At 44.7% G+C, this 23,198-nt stretch overlaps 1 protein-coding gene across 12 annotated transcripts in view; it reads right to left on the bottom strand.

Annotated features, from left to right (window-relative positions):
- Positions 1 to 23,198, bottom strand: part of Rere (arginine-glutamic acid dipeptide repeats) — a 342,546-nt gene that overhangs the window by 115,264 nt on the left and 204,084 nt on the right. For 11 of the 12 annotated variants that reach the window (XM_029475940.1, XM_021161463.2, XM_029475947.1 and 8 more), the window contains one exon: positions 6,034 to 6,082. In XM_029475940.1, the coding sequence (XP_029331800.1) occupies positions 6,034 to 6,082 (49 nt within the window). Of the gene's footprint in view, positions 1 to 6,033; positions 6,083 to 17,714; positions 18,127 to 23,198 lie in introns of those variants that run through there. The other variant, XM_029475949.1, reaches the window with a different exon arrangement.

The raw sequence follows: 23,198 nt of genomic DNA, 5'->3' as shown, positions 1-23,198 counted from the left end.
AAAAAAAAAAAAAAGAAAGAAGGGAGGTCCAAACAAGGAGTGCAGGTTAACAGCAGACTCCACTCTCCGTCTATCATAAAGACTAGGGAGGGGATGCCATCAGGAATAGTCTACAGGCAGGCCCCCTTTTAAGGACATTGTAAAGGTGACCTTGTTATGCACAGGCCGTTCACTGCAGCACTACTCATAACAGGGCAGGCAGCTCAGACATGCTCTATCTTATGCAGGGTGGAAAAGGAAGGGGCTTAAACCTGGAGGACAGACCAGCTCTGAAGGCAACAAAAGGAAGGAAGCCTAGTGAGTGAGTATTATCTACCATTGACATAAAAGGAGAAGAGAGACTAACAGTGGGAGGAAGAACATCATGAAGTCTCTAAAGCCAACGAGCAGCACGTAGGAACAGGCTCAGTGTTCTGCTGGGGAACTGTTTCACGTAATGCTGAAACATTAATTCACCTACACAGCCCTCTTGGAATATAATCGAAAGGCGAATACAGTTTAACAGTACACTGTGAGGATAACTCAGTGGCAAAGTATGTGTAATGCACATGCAAGACCCTAAACTCAATCCCAGCACCAAAGACAGTAGAAGGAAGAGGCCACAGCAGCATAAGTGTTGTTATTTGGGCCGTAAGATAAATGAATGAAAGCAATTAGGTTAGTGTCAACCACACATGGGAAAAACAAACAGATTTAGATGAAAGCAGAGCAGGATTAATAGAATGTTTAAAGGATTTTTTTTCTGTTTGTTTGTTTTTTGTTTTTTCAAGACAGGGTTTCTCTGTATAGCCCTGGCTGTCCTGGAACTCACTGTATAGACCAGGCTGGCCTCGAATTCATAAATCCGCCTGCCTCTGCCTCCCGAGTGCTGGGATTAAAGGCGTGCGCCACCATGCCTGGCTCATGTTTAAAGTTTTAAATTTAAATTTAAGCATCAAAATGAATTTACATATATAGTTTTACACATACATAAAAGCAGAATTACAGGGAAAGGGGAACGAGGGAGAGAGAAGCGGGAAGATGTTGAAGATGACTCATTTGGTGGTTCAGCAGTTAACAGTCAAGTATTGTTCTTGCAGAGGACAGAGTTCAGTTACCGATGTTGGCTTACAGGAGATTCCACTAGGCTCCTCCCAGGGATCTACCTGCTGCCACCAGGTACACCAGGTGTGGGTTGCCTATAAAAGGACTGCCTGCCACCCCAGAGCTAGCTAGCTAGCTTGTTCTTTCTCTCTCTCTCACCTCCCCATACATGGTCCATCCTTTAGTCTTGTGTTCTTCCCTCCACCCCAGCATTCTCACACTCTCTCTCTTTTTTGTCCTTCTCTGCACCACCCCACCTCTTCTCTGCCCTCATGGCTTTACCCTGACCTGTACCTGTCACCTATCTTTATGTCCACTTCCCAGCCTCTATCCCTTCTCTAGGCCCTTACTCTTCTCCCTTACCCCCAGTAGAGCCCATTTACACCAGATATGTGGCTTAGGATAATTTCCCAGGGGCATTCCCTCACCCCTTAGTTATAATTGTGCATCCACACCAGGCAGTCCACAATTAACTGTAACTCAAGATCCAGAGGAATTCAATGTCCTCTTCTGATCTCCTGGGGCAATTATACTCACATACATGAGTCCCCAAAGACATAAGCATACACATATAACTCTAAATTGAAAACAAATATTTTTAAAAAGAAATGACTGTTTCACTGTCTTTTGTACATGTGATGTGCATCTATAGGTATGCATTTTATTGCATGTGAGTGGGCATGTGTGTTTGTTGGAGAACAAGCAGAGATGCCTAAGGTTGATATAGAAAATCATACTCAATTGGTCTTTGATTTTATTGATTGAGACAGGGTCTCTCAATCACACCCAGAGCTTGCCATTATGACTAAGCTACATTCTCCTGCAGGAGGTCACGGGAAGAACAGCACACTTTTTTTTTTTTTTTAAAGATTTATTTATTATTATATGTAAGTACACTGTAGCTGTCTTCAGACACTCCAGAAGAGGGAGTCAGATCTCGTTAAGGATGGTTGTGAGCCACCATGTGGTTGCTGGGATTTGAACTCCGGACCTTTGGAAGAGCAGTCGGGTGCTCTTACCCACTGAGCCATCTCTCCAGCCCAAGAATAGCACACTTACTTGACAGTTTTATGGGTTCTAATGAACTCTGGTTCTCATGTTTGCAGGGCGAGTATTGTGTGTGTGTGTGTGTGTTTATGTTTGTTTTTAATTAAACGGATTTATTTTTGTGTTGGTGAGGGTGGCAATGTCCCACAGGTTACATGCAGGGGTCAGTTCTCTCCTCCCACCATGTAGGGGCAGGATTACTAGGTCACCAGGCTCCAGCCAACTTGCCAGTTAAATGGCAATTATCTCTCAACCCCAAGACATTACTGACTTGATTTGGCGTAAAATATAATAATTGTGTCTTTTATAAGAAGACTTCATCATTGCACTATTTGTAATTAAAATACTGGATTTGTGATGCATTTCAATTATCAAACGTAGGCAGCAGCCTGAGGGCGAGCAGACGAACAAGTCTTGCTAGCTCTGCAGAGCTCAGGAGCACTGAGGAGGATTGTCTCATGCTCCCGGGAGCTTTTGTAGATGTTATCATCTACCCTAGAAAAAGCTAAAAACTTCAAGAAGGCGTGATGGTTTGTATATGCTTAGCCCAGGGAATGGCACTATTAGAAGGTGTGGCCTTGTTGGAGTAGGTGTGTCACTGTGGGCATGGGCTTTAAGACCCTAGCCCTAGCTTCCTGGAAGTCAGTATTCTGCTAGCAGCCTTCAGATGAAGATGGAGAAATCTCAGCTTCTCCTGCACTATGCCTGCTTGGATGTTGCCATGTGCCTGCCTAGGTAATAATGGACTGAACCTCTGAACTTGTAAGCCAGCCCCAATTAAATGTTGTCTTTATAAGAGTTGCCTTGGTCATGGTGTCTGTTCACAGCAGCAAAACCCTAATTAAGACAAACGGTAATCTGATTTTGGTACTCCAAAACTTTTCTTTAAAAAAATTTTTTTTTTCAGATCTGATAATGAATGCGTATTTTACTTAAATGAAAGCACACAAACCCAAGTCAAGCAAATTTGCTTCATTCTGGTTTTAGGCACATCCTACCCTAGCAATCACCTTTTCTGTCAGGGTAGTAAATAAAACTTAAGTCAAAGTCTAGTATGTAGATCCTGCAACCCTGGAAACAAACTGTGGAAGAGAAAATGTGTAGAAAGTATAGCACAGGGGGAAGAGGAGAGAGAAAGTATGACGAGCGAGAACTGGGTACTGGATTTATAGCATAGCTGCAGGGTAGAGACCTGTTGCCAAGTAGGACAACCTAGTTTGATCCTTGGGACCTGTGCAATACAAGGAAAAAATCTACTCCTCCAAGTTGTCCTCTGATGTTCACAGGCATGCATGCATGTACCTGCACGCACGCACGCACGCACGCACGCACGCACACACGCATGATAACTGTAAATAGAAAAAAACACAACCCAAAGATGATGTCTAGTACAATAGTACATGCCTGTAGTTTCAGCACTCAGAAGGCAGAGCCCATCTAGGCTACATATTGATAAGCTACCCACCGCCTAAAATCAAACAAGGGGCTCAAGTTTGGTTCCCAGAACCCACTTCAGGCCCTTCATAACTGCCTGTGGGCACCACCCCAACAAATCCACAGTCCAGAGGCAGTCCTGATCAGGAGCCTGCCAGAACTCCCACCTAACAGCCCACTCTGGGAAGACTATCCTTGAACAAGACCAAAATTAAAGGTCCTGCAATATATTGTGTATTTCTGCCTTTGCTATAAACTGAGAAACATCTAGAAACACTATCTCTTTGTTGGTTTCTGCATTTTGATAAATATGTCACTATTATTATTATTTTTTTTTTTTTTTACTTTTCTCTCATCAAAGTTAAAATAAGATCTGAATACATGTATGTGGCATATAAAGACATTGAAAAGCTAACCAAAACCAAAACTAACCAACCAAACAACAACAACAACAAGAAAACAATTAGGAGACACCTAAATCCTTTATGGCCACAAGGACTGCTGTGACCTGTAATTTCAAGCATACTGGCTATCTCCCCAACACACAGCTCACTAAAGTGACAGTCCAGAGTCATCACGATAAGCCCATTTCCCCTGGGACTTAGCAATGGCCACATGACTCAACACATGTCCCTGTCAAAAGCACTGAACGCAGCTCCCACCTTTGGAGAACAGACTAGAAGCATGAGAATGCCAGCAATGCTCCCAGAAGAGCATCCCGGGACTGACTGACTGCCCTGCAGAAGGTGTGAACATCTGTAGTGGCCAGAGCACTCCCCATCAGAGCCTCCTAACTGGTACCAGAAGCCTAAGCAGAGGAACCTTAGTGCGCCAAACGCATGCCAGAGAGCATAGCTCATCTGAGATCCAGCTGAAGAGGAGCAGCCATCTTGCCTCTCGGAAGGAAAGAGTGTTTAGAATAGTGAGTTCTCCCTCTTCCTAGGGGTGGCAGGACGGCTCCACCACTGAGCAACACTCTCAGTCTTCATTTTAATAAAATGTTGCTTATTTTTATTTCATATGCATGAGTACTTTACCAGTATGCATGCATATGTAGCATATGTGAGCCTGGTGCCTACAGAAACCAGAAAAGGGTATCAAATCCCCTAGAACTAGAGTTATAGGTGGTTGCTAAGCACCATGTGGATGCCAGGCAACTGCACCTGGGTCCTACGGAAGGGCAGTGTATGCTCTTCACCAAGAACCCAGCTTTTTGAATTAAAGTGTACAGTAACTCAATGTTCATCAATGGATGAATAAAGAAACAGTGAAATACATACACACAATGGGTGAATAAACCTTTGCTCAGTGGTTAAGAACACTGTCTAATCTTCCAGAGGTCCTGAGTTCAATTCCTAGCAAACACATGGTGGCTCACAACCACCTGTAACAGGATCTGATGCTCTCTTCTGATGTGTCTGAAGACAGCTACACTCACAAAAAAGGACAGCTACAGTGTACTCATATAAATAAAGTAAATATATATAAAATTTTTTCTTTCTCATGAACTTTTAGGTTATGGTAGAAAATTATGGGCTTCATTATAACACTCCATAAAAACTGAAGGCTGAGCACACACATTCCAGCCCATCCTCACTTTCTTCCTATCTGTCGTCCCAGTCTTCCCACGGTTGCTTTTAATGTTTTAATACATGGTAGTCTGGCCAGGAGGAAAGACCCCTGAAGCTGGATACAGTGCACTGAGGAGACAGAGGCAGAGGGATTGGAAGTGCAAGTCTAGTCTATGCTACAAACCGCTTTTTGGGTTTTTTTTTGTTTTTTTGGTTTTTTTTTCCCGAGACAGGGTTTCTCTGTGTAGTCCTGGCTGTCCTGGAACTCACTCTATAGACCAGGGTGGCCTCGAACTCAGAAATCCACCTGCCTTTGCCTCCCAAGTGCTGGGATTAAAGGCGTGTGTCACCACCGCCCGGCTGCTACAAAGAGCTTAAAGCCAGTCTTGGCTACAGGGCAGTACACTGTCTCAAAATCAACAAAATCAAAACCTTCGGGATGGGAAGAGAGAGCACACTTACTACGTAAGCATGAAGGCCTTACTTCAGATCCTAGGAACCACACAAAGAGCCAGGCATGCCTGCTGCACCTGTAGCAGGGACAGGGTGAGGGAACTGGTGCAGCCTGCTGGCCGTCCGCCAAACTACAGGACCAGTGAAAATGGTCTCAAAGAGACAACGTAGAGAGGGACAGAGCAGAACAACTGAGAGTGTCACCTGGCTACACACACAGACAGAGACAGACACACGCACACACGCACACACACACACACACACACACAGAGAGAGAGAGAGAGAGAGAGAGAGAGAGAGAGAAACCTGTAACTCTGGATTTAAAAATAGAAAATTCTCCACATCAATAACCATTCGTAAGATGCTGTTCAAAAGAATAAAGATGCAATTGAAAAAAAAAAAAACCCAGGAAATAAAAAGCTATTAAGTTAGTAAAATATTTTACCTGGTGGCTAGGGCCAACTCGAATTTCCCCTTGGGTACTATTCAGCCTCCTGCAGTGAAGAGAACACAAGGTTAACACAACTGTTCTGGCATAAATATTTGAAGTTTTTTTTCCAAGGGAACTAAAGTCACTTCAAGTAGATAAGAGACACCATTTACTTCTGTGTGTACTCCTGTCCTCCTGTCTTCTGAGGACAGAAGAGGGCATCAGATGGACATGGAACTGAAGCTACAGACATTGTGAGCTACCACGTGGGTGCTTTGGAATTGAACCTGGGACCTCTGGAAGAGCAGCCAGTGCTCTTAACTGCTGAGCCTTCTCTCCAGCTCCAGAGAGACATCGTAAAAGGGGGCCAGTTTCTCGCTATTTCTAACTGACTGTATGTAGTCTCTTCTATTGTCTTCTACCTATAGCACTTGTGTGAGGCAGGAGCTCTCCATGAAGCCCTGGCTATCCTCCTTGCTCTCACTATATAGATCAGGGGGAGTCTGAACTTCTGATCTTTCCTTCCTTCCTGGGGGCTGAGATTACCTGTGTGAGTGATGGTGACATAGACCTTTAATCCCAGCACTCACCTAGGAGGCAGAGGCAGGTGGACCTCTGTGAGTTTGCATGATTGATCTATAGAGTGACTTCCAGGACTGCACAGAGAAAAGTCTCAAAACAACCAACCGAACAATGAACAAAACCACAGCATGTCTCACCATGCTCAGAATCCTGAAGACCAGACTCAGGACCATGTATGCCAGGCAAGCACCTTACCAACGGAGCTACAGGGCCTGCCTCACTTTTTTTACACTCCAACAAGCATTCTCACCAAGAGAACTATTTGGGGGTGCTGTTAGGGAGGTAGGTCAGTAGTAGCAATGACAAAGGGCGAGAGGACAGCAAAAATAACACAAAAAAATGTAGTCCCAGTACTAAGATTCTTAGAATGAACCTGTCAGGGAGGTGGCATCCATCTCCCAACCAGAAAAGACCCAGATACCATTATCATAAACATAAGATAACCCATTCCAGAAGAAACTTCACAAAAATACTACGAGAAGTTAAAGAAACCAGCCAGGTTTCCAATGTCCAACCAGCTGCATACAGCCCAGGCTAGCAATGCCCATGGCCCTACATAAATGGTAATTCTTGACAACTGTGATACACCTCCATCCTGTGTTTCTCCAGTGACAACTGTGTTATGCCTCCATCCTGTGTCTCTCCAGTGACAACTGTGTTACGCCTCCATCCTGTGTCTCTCCAGTGTGAACTTTGTGTGTTACAACAATGTGCTATGGTTTAAACAAGATGTACACCTCTCAAAGCTCAACCAATACCTGCCTGAGGTGGCAAAATTGTTCATTTGCGTTGTTTTGTTATCCTGTGTACCCCCCTACCTCTGGCACACACAGCCAAGTCAGTCACTCAGCCTGGAGTGAACTGGATGCCTCTGAAGGAGGCGGCAAGGAAGAAGGTGGGCATTTTCAAGGGGAAATAAAACTACAACAGCTCACCGGAAGCAGGTTGACCAGAAAGGTTATGATGCTGACACACTCACACAAAAAGCTCATTTTGATAGATAGGCATCTGCTTTCCTTTTTGACACAGAAGCTTGTAGGTGGACTATTCAGGTAGGTTTATGTAGAGAATAACTGCTTCAAGAACCATGTTGAGAATCTAACAGACCAAGTCACAACAACTTTCTAAAACTAACTGCTTGGTTTGGTTTGGTTTGGTTTTGGTTTTGGGAGACAAGGTTTCTCTGTGTAATCTCAGCTCAGCTATAATTTACTGTGTAGATGAGGCTGGCCTGGAACTCAGAGATCTGCCTGCCCCGACTCTAGAGTGTACACCACCACACCAAACCAACCTGCTTGCTTTTTTCACTTGGCATAGCCACTATTTCTACCCTAACATGTTCATTTCTATTTCCTAGACAGCCATGACCAAACTAGCCTGCCAAAGCCTTACCACAGACTTTTCAAATGCTTTCTGAATGCAAGGAGCTCCTATTGTACCTCAGAAAGCCTAAACCACAGCTTCTCTGGTGACTTGGATTTACAGCTCAATCTTTGGCCTATTCTAGAATGTCTGTGCTATTTTATGGTTCCCTAATGGTTGTGTGATCTACCTACTCTCCCACTTATTTAGGAGACGCAGGCAGAGTTCTGTGAGTTCAAGGCTATCATGGTCTGCATGGTGAGGTATAGACAGGCCAGCCATGATTACTTTCTGAGGCAGTGTCTCAACACCTAGCCTCAAACCCAGGACCCATGAGAGCCATCACACTGTCCACCATTTTTCTAGTACCACACCCAGGACCCATGAGAGCCGCCACACTGTCCACCATTGTTCTAGTACCGCACCAAGATCCAATCATAGTTAGTATTTTAAAGACAGTGTGCAATGTTTTGGTTTTGCTTTATTGCTTGAATGGCAAGCACCCTACTGCCAATTTAAGTTCCCACACGAAAGCTAGTGTACAATGTAAACACTTATTAAAAATCTTCTGGGGCTGGTGAGATGGCTCAGTGGGTGGGAGCACCCGACTGCTCTTCCGAAGGTCCAGAGTTCAAATCCCAGCAACCACATGGTGGCTCACAACCATCCGTAATGAGATCTGGCACCCTCTACTGGAGTGTCTGAAGACAGCTACAGTGTACTTACATATAATAAATAAATAAATCTTAAAAAAAAGAAAAAAAAATCTTCTGGATTGTCACATGATACAAGGAGAAAATCAATTCTAGAAACTTGTCCTCTAGCCTCCACCTATGCATCATGGAATGTCCACACACACGCATAAAGTAATTTGAAAAATTTTTTAAGTGAGGGGCCTGCAGAATGGCTCAGGGGATAAAGTGACGTGCAACCAAGCTTGATGACATGAATTGGAAAACATGATGGAAGGAGAGTCCCAACTCTGATTTACACGTGTGTAAAGTTAATTTTAAAAATTAAAAAGAACCCCATTCACATACAAAGAATAACATCATTGTAACTTTCTTGACACGGAGAAAGCTCAGAGGCTGTAGGTGCTGGGATGGGGAGGGAAGGATAGAACTACCTAGGGCAAGGGCAGCAGGACTGAGAGCTTGGAAGAGACAACGGCTGCATCCTGATGTAGGAGCACAGATACGCACTCGTGTGCTTGCATGAGTGCTCCAGGGCTCGTGCGCGCACGCTCGTGCACACATACACAGAGGCAGGCAGAAACTTCCCCCTACACTTGCATGCTCTTCTGCTTGTGGTTCTGTTTGTTTGTTTGCTTGAGACAGGGTTTCTCTGTGTAGAACTGGCTGTCCTGAAACTCTTTCTGTAGACCAGATGGCCTCAAAGATCACCTGCCTCTGCTTTCTGAGTGCTGGGATTAAAGGTGTGCACCACTACTACAGTGCAGGAGCTAAAGTTTCTAAAAAGTCAACAGATGGGCTACAAATAGACTGAAATAGGAGAAAAGGGCAGACATGAGAGAGGCTGAGTAACAGACACAGCCTCCAGGTCTATACAAAGAACTGAGCCAGTCACTGTTTCAGAGTCAATTAACTCCAAGGTTGGAGGTGGTGGCAAAAGCCTTCAATCCCAGCATTCAGGAGGCAGAGGTAGGTGGAACCCTGAGTTCTAGGGCAGCCGAGGCTACACACAGAAACTTTGTCTCAGAAAAGGCCAGAACAATCAACAAACTCCAAGACATCTAATTTAAAATAATGACAAGAAATCCCAGAAAGTGTGTCTGTGTGCGAGTGAGTGTATGAGTGTGTGTTGAGTCTGTGAGTGACAGGGTGTGTGTGTGTGTGTGTGTGTGTGTTCCTATGTAGTCCATACTGGACTCAAACTGACAATCCTCTGGCTTTGCCTTCCAAAGATCATAGGTCAGTTCCATTGTACCTGCTGACTTCTTTCATTTTCTACTTCCTAGGAACCTCTGTGATTTGAAACACCAAAATACTATGGATCCAACTTAATATGTATATCTGTGTTCATTCTACTTAAAAATTACCATTGTTCCTCTTAGCACAGATAATTTCTCTGTATAGCTAATATAAATTATGTTTTGAAAAAGAGCTGACTCTCAACCTCTAGTATTCTACAAATCTTTGGTTGGGATAGGAAAAACTAACCAGTTGCAAAAGGCAAATAACAATGATGATGGTAAGTCATTGTGTTTATTTTTGTAGTATCAAAAGAAGAAGAAAAGAGAACTCACTGTATATGAAAACTGATACAAAAGAAACTGATGTAACAAAGCAGTATCCATAGCAACTACAACTTAATATTTCAGCTCTCTTCAGCTGCAGTAGATTAAATAAAATGACAAGATGTTCGCTTTGAAAAGTAACCTGTTACCATGGAAACAGTTTAGTCGAAGAAGTAAATAGGGAGTGGACAGAAAGAGGCAGAAAGCTTGCATCTGAATTTCAAAAAGGGAGAAGAGTCTGTGCCAGGAGGCAAGGCAGAACCCACCAGCCACAGAGAGGCTTCTTCTGACTTGGTCCCTCAGGCCTGCACCACCCTAGGGCTGGCCTGAGAATGGACAGGATCATTTCATCATCCCAAAGAAAGGGAAGGAGGGAGCAGCACTGTGTGGATATGTGCTGCACAGTACCAAGTACTCTGCACTCCAGAAACAAGACAATGGCTCCGTTCAGCTTTAGTTTCACATGTAATCTGGACATAATCTGGATATGATCTCTCTTCTCTCTCCTCTCCCTACTCTCCCCTCCCCTCCCCTCCCCTCCCCCCCCCCTCCAGCTCTTAAGGGCAAATAACTAAGGCTGCAGCTATGGTATGAACTAGACAGAGGCCTGCTGGACAGTCACTGCTATTCTTAGCACGATGTGATGGCCATCAGTTACAAAGGACAAATCTGCAAACTTCACTGCAGCCTCTATCAGTCATGACTTCTTGGAACAGTTACAGATCATACAAATGGCTGTCCTGTTCTGAAGAGAAAAACCACCGTGAAGATAAGGAACCAAGCCTACTTTTAGCTCCCTACTACGTCTAAGAGCAGCCTGGCTCTTACCAGTGCACACTTTAAGCTTTAGCTGGCATGTAGTAAGCGTGCATTTTTGCTACGGGTGCTGTGTGTACTTCTCCCTCTCCCCATGTGCCGTTTTCCCAGGCAGTCTGCCCTCCATTTCATGTCACATTTTAATCTAGGAGAAGAAACATATAATTATTATTTTCAGTCTAGTGTGTTTTACTTCAAAGGATGACCCTGCAGTTCCATCCATTACTTTCCTTATGGTTGGGTAACTCTGCACAGCAGCACACTGTCTTGATCTGTTTCTGTGAGCGAGAACCTAGGCTTTCCACACATGGCTACTGTGAACAATCCTGCCATAACCCTGCATACAGAGCATCTCTGGCGTGCAGACGAGCCTGCGAGGGTATGGTGGGTCACCTTTGGATTTCTTGAGGAACACCTGTAACTCATCGCTATAGTGGCTACACCATTTTATATCACTAGAAACAATGTGTGAGTGTTCCTTTCTGTCCACTGCCCCTTCAAAGTCATTCAGATTTCCTTTCACGTGTATGTGTGCACCTGTACAGTGCAGTCAGTAACTGCTGTGGCCAGAAGGTGTTCAGATCTCACAGAGAGTGGGCTATAGGGGATTATGTGCCATGGGACATTGGATGCTGGGAATCAAAACTTCAGACCTCTAAACAATAACTGCTGAGCCTTCTTCTCCAGGCTCCTATTAGTTAGTTTCCTTTCCTTTAGATTTATTTATTTTATGTGTATAAATGTTTTGCTTATATGTATGTCCATGCACCACATGCATGCCTGGTGCTCAGAGAAGTCAGAAAGGCATTGGATCCCTTGGAATCGGGGTTATGGATGGTTGTAAACTACCCTGTGGGTTTGGGGAACTAAGTCCCAGAGCCTCTGTAAAGGGCAGTGAGTGCACTTGACCACTGTTCCATCTGTCCAGTGACCTTTCCCATCCCACACCCCTAATTTGCTTTCTTAATGACAGTCTCTGACTGAAGTGAGACAGAATCTCAATGTAGTTTTGATTTGCATTTCCTGGTGTCTAAAGAGGTTGGACACTAATACATATTTTTTGAATGAATAATGACTCTAATATTCTAAATCAAGCGTGTCTTAGCTATAGACAGCAACTACTGGCTTTATTCCAAGGTAATAAAGTCACAGGGGACAGAAGGCTAATCTTCCAAGCAAAATCAAGAACAGGTCTGACAAACAGGAACAAAGTTCAGCTTTCACTCAAAAACAGTAAAGTATGGAGAACAGCCCACACCCACAGGCATGGAGTCAGCACAGGTGTGCTGCAAAGCTGGAAGCACAGCTTAAGCTCCTCTGAGCGAGCTCCTGAGAAGCTTGTGACAGTCGTACAGCTCTGCAGGAGAGAGCCAAGCCTGAGGAAGTAAAGGCTACTCTTCTCTCTCAAGAAGTCACAACAATTAATTACAGAAGCAATTCTCCCACAGGCTTCTTCAGACTATAATCCAGTGTCCAGAACTAGGAGCTAGGCATTAGCTGATGAGTTACAAACTCTACCTACCCTGAGAAGAACCATAAATACCTTTCACTCAAAACCACCTCATATCAGAGAAACAGGTTGAAAACAATGTTAGAATTGGGTGTGGTGGTTAGGAGGCTGAGATTCTGGCACTTAGGAGGATGAGCCCGAAGCTGGGAGAGTTGGGTTACTGTAAAAGGAAGACAGAAGCAGCATTTGCTTGCTAGTTGGAAGGAAGACAATGTAGACAGCAGAGGAGAAGGAGCTGCTCTCAAGTGCTGTGACAGCCTTGCTTACTGCCTTCCTTTCTTACCTTCCATTCAGTGGTCTGACAACTACAGGGCACCTGGCAACTGTATCTATCTCTGCCCCACTCCAGGCTCTTCCTGGACTTCACTGTCTTCATCTTCTGCACAAACACAAATGGCTTTAACAACAACAGCTTAGCAAAAGTGCATATGGATACATATGCTTACCAAATGTAACAGTTGTCCTCCAGGATTGAGTTGATCTCCTAAGCAAAGACGAGACTTTCCATGCACTGAAATCAAACTACACACTAAGCCTGACAGCGCTCCCAGCAAGAGAAGACAGAGCCAGTAAGCAAGGGCTACAGCACACTTCCAAGGTCTCTCTGCCCCACTGGAAGAGTCCGAAATGCTTAAAGTCCAGGCCATTGCCTAAGAGAACTCTTTATTGCAGTACTGTGAATATGGTGGGCAAAGAGGCAAAAGGCATCAACTACCTTCCCCATCTATGTAACTATCCTGGGCAGGGTTAAGAATAGAAACACCAAATGTTACCAGATATAGAAGGAGGTCTTCTTTAAAAACAAAGGGGCTAGAGAGATGGCTAAGCAGTTAAAAGCACTAAATGCTCTTCTAGTGGACCTAGGTTCAATTCCTACCAGCCATATGGTGGCTCATCACCATCTGGAATTCCAGTTCCAGGGGATCAAATGCCCTCTTCTGGTGAACTCAAGCACCAGGCAAGCTTGTGGTACACAGACATACACATGGGCAAATCACTAATAAACATAAAGTAAAAGAAGAAAAAAAGTAAAAACAAAATTTCAGGACCTAGAAAGGTAGTATATGATTGCAATCCCAGCTACGAAGGAGGTGAAACAGTAGGATTGCCAAGTTTAAGGCCAGTTTAGGCAACTTAGTGAGATCCTATCTCAAAATACAATGAAGACAGAGTATGCAACTTAATGGTTGAGCATTTAGCTACCAACAAGCTGTCAGGTTGTGGGTTCAACCTTCATAGTAGAGGGAAAAAAAGTTTTATTCAAGAGGACCAAAGATAAACATTTAGAAAGAGCAAGGAGGAGGCAGACTGGTCAGGTGTGGACAGCTGTTTACAAACAGCCAAGACAATTCCTAATGCTGTTCTGCTACTGAACACATCTTCAAGAAACTGGGGATGAGGAGTTGGAGTCATGACAGCACACAAGGACTCTGCATTGTTCTCATCATCTTTACAGAGATCAGGCCCATTGGAAGCCGAGCTCAGAGCACACGGGCAGCTGGTCCAGTCCACTGAGTATGTGGACTATTAACACCAGCTGGCTTCAGATCTAGTCACTTCTCTTATTCCTGACATCAGTCATTTACTGAACTCATTTTGGTTTGTGATTGCAGTTTGTTTGTTTGTTTGTTTGAAACAGGGCCTAACTATGTATTGCTGACTGGCTTGAAATTCACTTTGTAGACCAGAATTGCTGCAAACTCACAGAGATCCTCATCCCTTGTCTCTGGATGCTAAGATTAAAGGTCTGTGCCTCTACACCCATTTAAACATATTTATGTCAAAGCTTCGTTTGTGTCAAGCATGGTGGTACAAACCTGCCGCCCTAGCACTTGGGTGGCAAAGGTAAGTAGGTCTTTGACTTCTAGGTCAACCGGTACTGCATAATGAAACCCTATCTCAGTCCCTCTTATCCCCCCAAGGTGATCCATTTGCCAAGTCCTAAACGAGGAACGGAGGTTATAAGACTAAATGGCTGGGCGGTGGTGGTGCATGTCTTCAATCCCAGCACTCAGGAGGCAGAGGCAGGTGGACCTCTATGTGTCTGAGGCCAGCCTGGTCTACAGAGCAAGCTCTAGGACAGCCAGGAAATAATTCATTTTTTTAAAAGGAAGAAGTGACCCCTGCTCAACAGAAAAGATAATCACATAACCACAAATAAATGTATATTTCAAAGAATGTTAACAGAAATGACCTCTAGCCCAGCTGAGTTAAGAAACAGTTTGCCTGAGTGTCAGTATGACGGTGCACACGGTTTTAAACATATGTGTAAGCACCTGTGCCACCTGGATCAGAAACTTATGATTCCGAGGATTATCAATCACGTGGGCTTTCCCCGAAGACTCAAGAGCGCATGCCTCTAGTCTTCCTTCAGCTGGTGTTTCCTGCCTTCCCCCATCCAACATCTTTCACAGGCTTAGAACAAGTATGTTTTTGGTAAGTAGAACATGACTCAGTAAGGGCAAAAAGCAAAGTGGAAAAGAAAAAGTGAACTTTGGAGGAAGAAGTGCTCAGGAGCTCAGGAGCCTAGAGAATCAACAGCATGCTAAACCCCAGGCCTGAGGCAGCTCAGAGCAGCCTCAGCCAGGGAGTCTGCCTGAAAGATGCGACTGGAAGCAGATGGCATTAAGAAGTGGCACCAGCCGGGCGTGGTGGCGCACGCCTTTAATCCCAGCACTCGGGAGGCAGAGGCAGGCGAATTTCTGAGTTCGAGGCCAGCCTGGTCTACAAAGTGAGTGCCAGGACAGCCAGGGCTACACAGAGAAACCCTGTCTCGAAAAACCAAAAAAAAAAGAAGTGGCACCAGTGACACACACACAGCAAGTATGTCCAGGCTGCTCAAGATGGGCTGCACTCGTAGGCACACACACTTGAAATGCACGGCTTCACTCATTCAATCATTCACAGTCGAGAGTCTAGCTCTTGCTCCTCTCGTGCTCTTCCCTTCTTCCTCCTGCTCTGTCCCCTTGCTCCTTCCTCACCCCCCCCCCCCGCTTCCATGTGCTCATGGCCGGCCTCTACTTCTCTACTCTCTCTTTCTCTGCCTCTACTACCATCTTAACTCCCCTCCCCTGAGGGGCCTGAGTAAACTTTATTCTATACTGAAATAAAAGGATCTGAGAACTGTCCATTCTCCCTGAAGCCCATCCTCCTATGCCTCCTCCCAGTTCCTGATAGTCCCAAGTGCATCCAGTGGGGAATGAGCCAAACCGGCCAGCATTACCTACTGACCAACCTGCACAGAGGCCCTCAGCAACCAGGAATAACTGCAATGCTGCCCTTCACCTCCAGACATGTCCCAAAACCCCAGGCAAGAGACAGACATTCAGAAGCAACTTTCCCAAAAATGTATTTTCTCAAGACAGGAGAATAAAGAACAAATGCATAAACAGAGAAAACAGTGTTGCTGATTTCAATGCATGTAAAATCAACTCAGAAACCCAGAGGTCACCACAAAGCAGAGCCAGGAACTCCAAATCTTCCATCAAAGCAGGTGGCTGTACCCAACGCCGTGCAAGCCGAGCAGCCAGCCAGCCAAGCAGGTGGACCGGGACTCTGAACGCTCAAACTAAAGAGGAGGAGGAAGGAAGGTCCTTCCAACCACAACCACAACAAATCGGCATTCTCCCAAAAGCTCAGGCACATGGTCTGCTTCCAGAAGCACTATTATACACTGTGGGAAACACTGGGCATTAACCCCAAACTTCCATACACAGTCATAAAAGAAGGTGGCCCTCACAGGAATGGGAATCAAATACAGAAATATCAACTAAGACCCTAGCATCACCTTACTTCTCTACATAGCATCTCTTTAGTTCAAATTCTAAATTAAGCATACAAGAATACAAATTAATGCTTTAGGAATATTTTAAATGTCAGCACTGCTGAACCCTGGCCCAATCAGAGGCCTCTTCACACAAGATCCCTGTCTCCAGCTAAGACCTTACGAATCTTCTTCCCTGGAGTCAATCACAGCGAACTTTCCTGTCCCTGAGAAGATGAATCACATTCTTCTACCTTGGAGTGTTTTCTATAGTCCTCACAACTGCACAGAACCTGACTTATGGCTAAATTGTTCCCAGCCCTGCAGCGGAGAGGAAATGACAGCAGCAAGGCAATCCCACAGTTCCCTAATCCCCTGTCTGAGTCGGAATTCCACCGTACAAAATCTGCTTATCCTGACTGGCTCCCTAGTAAACCAGAGTCACAGCCCCTACCTGGGCTCTCTCTGCAAACAGGAGGAAAAAAAAAAAAAAAAAAAAGCCAACTTCACCTGGGTAGAGAGGGCTACTTCATGGTCAGACATCAAGCCACAGGTAGCAAACGTGACCTTGTCCATGCCTCTGCCTTCTTTGGCAGCAAACCTTTCCCATTTCCACTCTCCTCCTACTCAATGCAAAAATCACACAAAATACACATACACCACAAAGCAAAAACTAACATACCAGAATAAAGAAAAGTATGGGAATCTCAATTCTAACATAGATGTCAATGTTTATAGTCTCTCCAAGCTGGCAAGAGAATTGCCACAAACTCCAAAAAGAAGGCTTTGCTCCTTCAGAAAGAACAGAAGAGAAACTGATGTGATATAACAGATCCCTTTGAAAACACACTAAGATGATACAGTTGCAATCGTCATCCACAGCTATCCCCCTCGTGTGTCACCTCACAAGAATTATAATTTGCTCTAGCAAACAGGCTCTCAATCAAAACAAGTTCCACCCACCTTCAAAGCAACCAATAGCTGCCCACCTACCACCCTTCCTAAAACAGCCAAACAGATCCATTCTGTGGCCCAGCGATCCCCACAAGGCACACGGCTAATGAGGCAGTCTGCAGGTCTGCTCTGCAGGTCTTTAAGACAGACAAGCTCTACAAAATGCACTGAGCAAACCCAGGCTATAATCACACGGCAGAGAGGAAGAGGTGAAGGAAAGGGGTAGAGACTCACAAAGCTTCACACTGGACATTTGCTTAATTCATCTCCTGGTAGACCCCATGCACAGCTCTGATTTTATGCTTCGCAATGCCACCTCTGCCTGGCCAGCTGGCTGAATCAAAGGCTTTAGGAACATGCACTATGAATGGCGAGATGATTCATAAACATCTTCAGAAGGAGCTTGAGCAGCAAAGCCAATGTCTCCGTAAGGCCAGGGGAAGATTGCCTACCTGCAGGGGCTGAATGGATCATCCATGACTAACACAGGCTCTCGTGAGTCTAGCTGGATCCCTGCACCTCTACTTACTGCTAAAACTCTGCCCTTTTCTACTCTAAGTACTCAAAATGGAGGCCCATGCAGGCTGAGACCTCACAGAGCTCTCTCTCACTGAGCTTGTGCTATGACCTAAGCCTTCACGCAGAACGCTGAAACTTCCCTCACACTGACAGGACTGAGCATGTGCTGTGACCCTCCCTCATCCACACACTGTCTCTCCACAACGCAATCAATCTCAACCCTGCTGTTTCCGTAAATAAAGACCAGCCAACAGACTCTGCAGCTTCTCGGAGCACACCAAGCTAGTGTGCAGGGAAGTGGGGCCTTAGAAAGGGGATTCCAGACAGCCAACACCAGGGAACTCCACAAGCCAAGCCAGAAGCGCCCGTCCTCAGGAGACAACAGCAAGTTTTCTTTTGTCTTTTCCATTTTTTAAGTAAGTCAGGTTTTTAATAACCACTTTTTCAACAAAGAACAAGAATGAGGAAACAGGTCCAAATGACTGCAGCTGGAATTAAGCGCAGAAACAGAAGCATACTTGAAGCGCAGCGGCAGTGCTCAGGAGAAGCAACTAAACACATGTCCTTTTGAAAACCCTACGCACTTGACAAAAAGACCAGACAAGCAAGCTAGCCACATAGGTATGGCCACAATGGAGACAGAGCTAACACAGCACACACGGAATGCCATGCTTCATGCAAAAAGAACCCCAAATCTCCAAGTGATTAAACTACAGCATCCTCTAAGGTAATTAATAGGAGCCCAGCCAGGTCTCCCAAGAATGAACTGGGACAATAAAAACAGCAACGAGGTTCAGATGGAGGATGTGGGGGTGAGGTGTAAACTCAGCAGCAGAGCACTACCCTAGCATGAACCATAATGGTTGGCTGACACTAACCCCTCAGGTAAGCAACCGTGCATGCATATGCCCCTCCCCCCAGATGCCTAAAGACCATCCACTATAAACACCTCAGCACACAGGGAAAACCAAACCAAAAAACAACAAACCAAACCAACCAAACAAACAAAACATTTCAAGTGCCCTGATTCATTCTCGCACAACACTAGCTATGAAACTAAATCTATTAAAAACTCATTTTGAAAGATTTCTAAAGCCATGTAACAAGTCCATCTCACTATAGCAATACTGAGGACCAAAGTACTCACTCACACTGCCCACAGACCAGCCAAGAGAGGTCCTGGGAAAACCCTGCAGAACAAGTCTGTCTACTCATCCAGTGTTCATGTCCCACAAAGGACTGTTTGTCATTAAGAAATAGCTGATATGTAGGTTATTCCCACCTGCAAACTAAAAGATGAATTTACACCATTTAGTTATAACTTAAAAAGAAAGATCATAAAATTCCCTCAAAACATAAAAGATTGGAAAAAAGGACAGGACCTACTGTTTCTCAGAAATGGAATGGAGAGTAGAAAAATGAAAATCTTTTCCAAGAACATGAGTCCTTACAGATTCTTAGAGCAGGACACGGTGCCCGGTACCCTGTGCAGAGCCTTGTCCAGCCTGTGAGACAACGTGAGTTCTAAGCTGAGGAATCTACACATTTTCTGCAGAAATACAGCACACCTCAGCCACAGGGCTGCAGGTGAGCCTCAGTTATAAGAGTGCTTGCCCAACATGCATGAAGCCCTGGGTTTGATCCTGAGGACCACATGTGCCAGGCAACCCTCGAAATCAAGGAGGTAGGACACCCAAAGTTCAGAGGCACTCTCAGCCATGTAAAATTTCCTAAGTTCAGAGAGAGAACACACAAGCATATTTATCTGAAATAGTTTCCCTTTGTCCCAACACATGAAAACTGGGCGACGGGGCGGAAGAGCATTTCCTTAGACCTGCTGCTGTACTTGGACAGCGCAGAGCTGCTGAAATGGAGCCGGGCACCAAAGGAACTCTTTCACATACAAGAGGAAGATGGGAAAGAACTCAATAGCTACACACAGGAAAAAGTTATTATTACATAAAAAGTTACTCCAAGTCAAGAAAATCTTATTTTCAAAATTATTGTTTGGGTCTCACTAGCTGCCCTGGGTGACAATGATGGCATGCAACCCAAGTGTCTTTCTTCTTCTGACCCCAGGAGGGATCCTGGCTTGTTCCTCCTCAAGAGGTAAACAGGTGACTGGCAGATCTTCCCCTGTGTGTGTGTTTTTTTGACATTTTGTTGTTGGCTAAGACAGGCAGCTTGTGCCAGCTCCCCTGAGGGAGAAGGCAAGCAGGCTACCTACTTCCTCTTTCTTCCAGCTCATCCGCATTTTGAAAAACAAAGCAACAGCTCCAAGTGGGCCTGGCTCTCCAGAGCTGCATCAGTCCTTCCAGGACAGCTCAGCACTGCTTCTCTCCACACTTGCTCGCACTGGCATCTGCGACACTGGCTGTTTCTTTTATCTTGGTTGGTGGTGAATCGTTCTTTCAATGTTCTGTCATTTCTAAGAGCAAAGCTCAACATTCACAGACAGTTTACCCGAAACCATCCTCCACAATCTTGCACTAGGGTACATCCCTCCTAAAACTTCTTACATATATTTCTGACATGGGGCATCACTGGCATGAGTCTGCTTTTTATATTATCTCCTCCTTGACACTTTAGGGTCACAAGCAGGCTTCCCTGGAGACCAACGACCTGACCTAAATGCCTCACACTATGAACCAAAGATATACTTCCTAGTCAGGTTCATATATGGAACCCAGCTCTGAATTTACAGGCTTTTAAATATTTTTTTTTCTTTTTTTTGGTTTTTCGAGACAGGGTCTCTCTTTATAGCTCTGGCTGTCCCGGAGCTCACTTTGTAGACCAGGCTGGCCTCGAACTCAGAAATCCCACTGCCTCTGCCTCCCGCGTGCTGGGATTAAAGGCGTGCGCCACCACGCCCGGCAATATTTTTTTTCAATATCTGAAGATGTTTATGTTTTCTGGCAAAAGTTACTGAAATAATAAGATCTGGGCTTTGTGCTATGTTGTTGAAGGCTTTTCAGACAGGATAGTAACCAAGAAAATGCTGATGAAGCTCATCCCCAAAGCTATACAAAGATCTCCCATGAGATCAAAGTATGGAGCACCTTGTCAAGAAGATATGCAACGATGCCTATAATTACCAAGAAGTTACAAAAATACCACTTTCAGAGTTAACTATGACCACTTTCCCATGATAGATGCAAAACAAACTCCAGGAAGAGAATACCTTATGGATGGACACAAACATAAAGTGCTAGCATGAGACTAGAAGGCAGGCATGCCGGGCTATGAGGAGAGAATCCTTCCTAGGGCTCTGAACTGAAAGATGAAGCAGTGGGGTTAAACGGTTATGCAGTACTAGCTGAAACAAGACATAGAACTGAGACGTGGCTAAGACATTTATTGCAGCTCAACCAAAGACTCTAGTGTTTTGGCTGACTATAGAGTAGGTTTAACTGGTTTTGTTTACCAAGATCTCTGAGCTGAAATTTCTTTCTTTTGGGGAAATGGTTTTAAGGCAGGATTTCTGTGTAGCCTTGTCTGTCCTGGAACTCATTCTATAGACCAGACTGGCCTTGAACTCAGAGATCTACCTGCCCCTGGCTCCAGGGTCTATCACTGGTCTCTGCCTAAGTTAGTCCTCTCTACCTTTCTCTGTTCTCCTGCTGGACCCTTCCTTCTCTCACATGCTCCCTCTTTTGCTTTGACCCATAAATAGATTTATATTAGTCAAAGCTAGAGTCCTTGTACGAGAGAAAACACTAATGTGTACTCTCCCTTTAGGTCCTTCCTGCCCACTACATTTGTGTCCTTTATATATTTGGAAAACTTTAGATTTTACATATGAGAGAATGAGTGGGTGGGTGGCACTTGTCTCCTTTATCCCCATTATGCTCTGGCATTCCTTACCCCGTCCCTCCCACGACTCATCTCTCTCTCCCACACTCTGCACCTCTAGGTTTCATTAAAGAAAGCACATGATGTTTGTCTCTATAGTAATTCCCTGTAAGATGTAGACTCAGCAGAGGTTCTTTGCTCCCACTGTTGAGACTGTTTCCTTTGCTGTGCAAAATAATCTTATCCCATGGAACACTATTTGTCAATTTTGATTATTTATTGAGCTACTGGAGTCCTTCTCAGCTCCAGGTCTTACACAGGCATTTTTATGTGCACTGGATGACTTTTGTATGATATGAGAGACAGATTAGACTCACCCTTCTCCACATTGGATAGCTATCTAGTCTTAGCAGCACCTTTTGTGTGAGGAGGCTCTTTCTTCTCCACGTCTCTGAGCAGCACTATGCTGCTGTGCTTCCATGGCTCTGGGTCTGCTTAAGTAAGGTACCACAACCCCTCCCTCCCTCCCTCCCTCCCGTAGCTGTTAAAGCTTTCTGTACAGGGCTGCTTTAGTTACCTGAGATACCTGTGCTTCCACATAAATATTAAGATCACCTTTATTTAGTTCTATAAAGAATATCAATGGAAGGGGATAAAAAAAGAAACTATTTCTAGACTGCTCTTAGGAATACAGCCATGTTCACAGAATTAATTTCGAATTCTTATAAGCATTGGAGGTCTTTTCTTCTAAGTGTCTTTAGTGGGTTTTTAAGAAAATAATTGTATTATATTTGCATATTTATTGTTATTATATGTGTCTCTGTGTGTACACTTGGGTAACCATGAAGACCAGAACATGACATCAGACCCTCAGGAGCTGGAGTTACAGAGGCTGGACACTGACTCAGGGCCTCTGGCAGAGCTTCATGTGCTCTTAAAAGAGTCAGTTCTCCAGGCCTAGGGTAGTGTTCTTTTTTTTAATGATCTTTTGTTTGTTTGTTTTTTGTTTTTTCGAGACAGGGTTTCTCTGTGTAGCCCTGGCTGTCCTGGAACTCACTTTGTAGACCAGGCTGGCCTCGAACTCAAAAATCCACCTGCCTCTGCCTCCCAAGTGCTAGGATTAAAGGTGTGCGCCACCACGCCCAGCCCTAGGGTAGTGTTCTTAAATTTTTCCATTGTAAAGGTCTTTTACTTCTTTGATTAGGTGTATTCCTAGCGTGCAGGGAAGGGGATGTGTTGCTTTCTTTGTTACCGTGGCATTAGGGATTGAACATACTGCCTATCTGTTGCTAGTTTAATACCCTACCACTGAAGTACATACCTAGCCCAATTTTATTTGAAAGATTTATTAATTTATATGAATGCACTGTTGCTGTCTTCAGACACACCAGAAGAGGGCATGGGATCCCATTACAGATGGTTGTGAGCCACAATGTGATTTCTGGGAATTGAACTCAGGACCTCTGGAAGAGCAGCCAGTGCTCTGAACCATCTCTCCAGCTCCCAACCCAATCAATTTTTTAAAAGCTACTGTGAAGCTGGGCGTGGTGGCGCACGCCTTTAATCCCAGCACTCGGGAGGCAGAGGCAGGCGGATTTCTGAGTTCGAGGCCAGCCTGGTCTACA

The sequence above is a fragment of the Mus caroli genome, chromosome 4 (genome assembly GCF_900094665.2).
Source record: "Mus caroli chromosome 4, CAROLI_EIJ_v1.1, whole genome shotgun sequence".
In the NCBI taxonomy this organism is placed as follows: Eukaryota; Metazoa; Chordata; class Mammalia; order Rodentia; family Muridae; genus Mus; species Mus caroli.
This window is presented reverse-complemented; position numbering and strand designations above follow the sequence as displayed.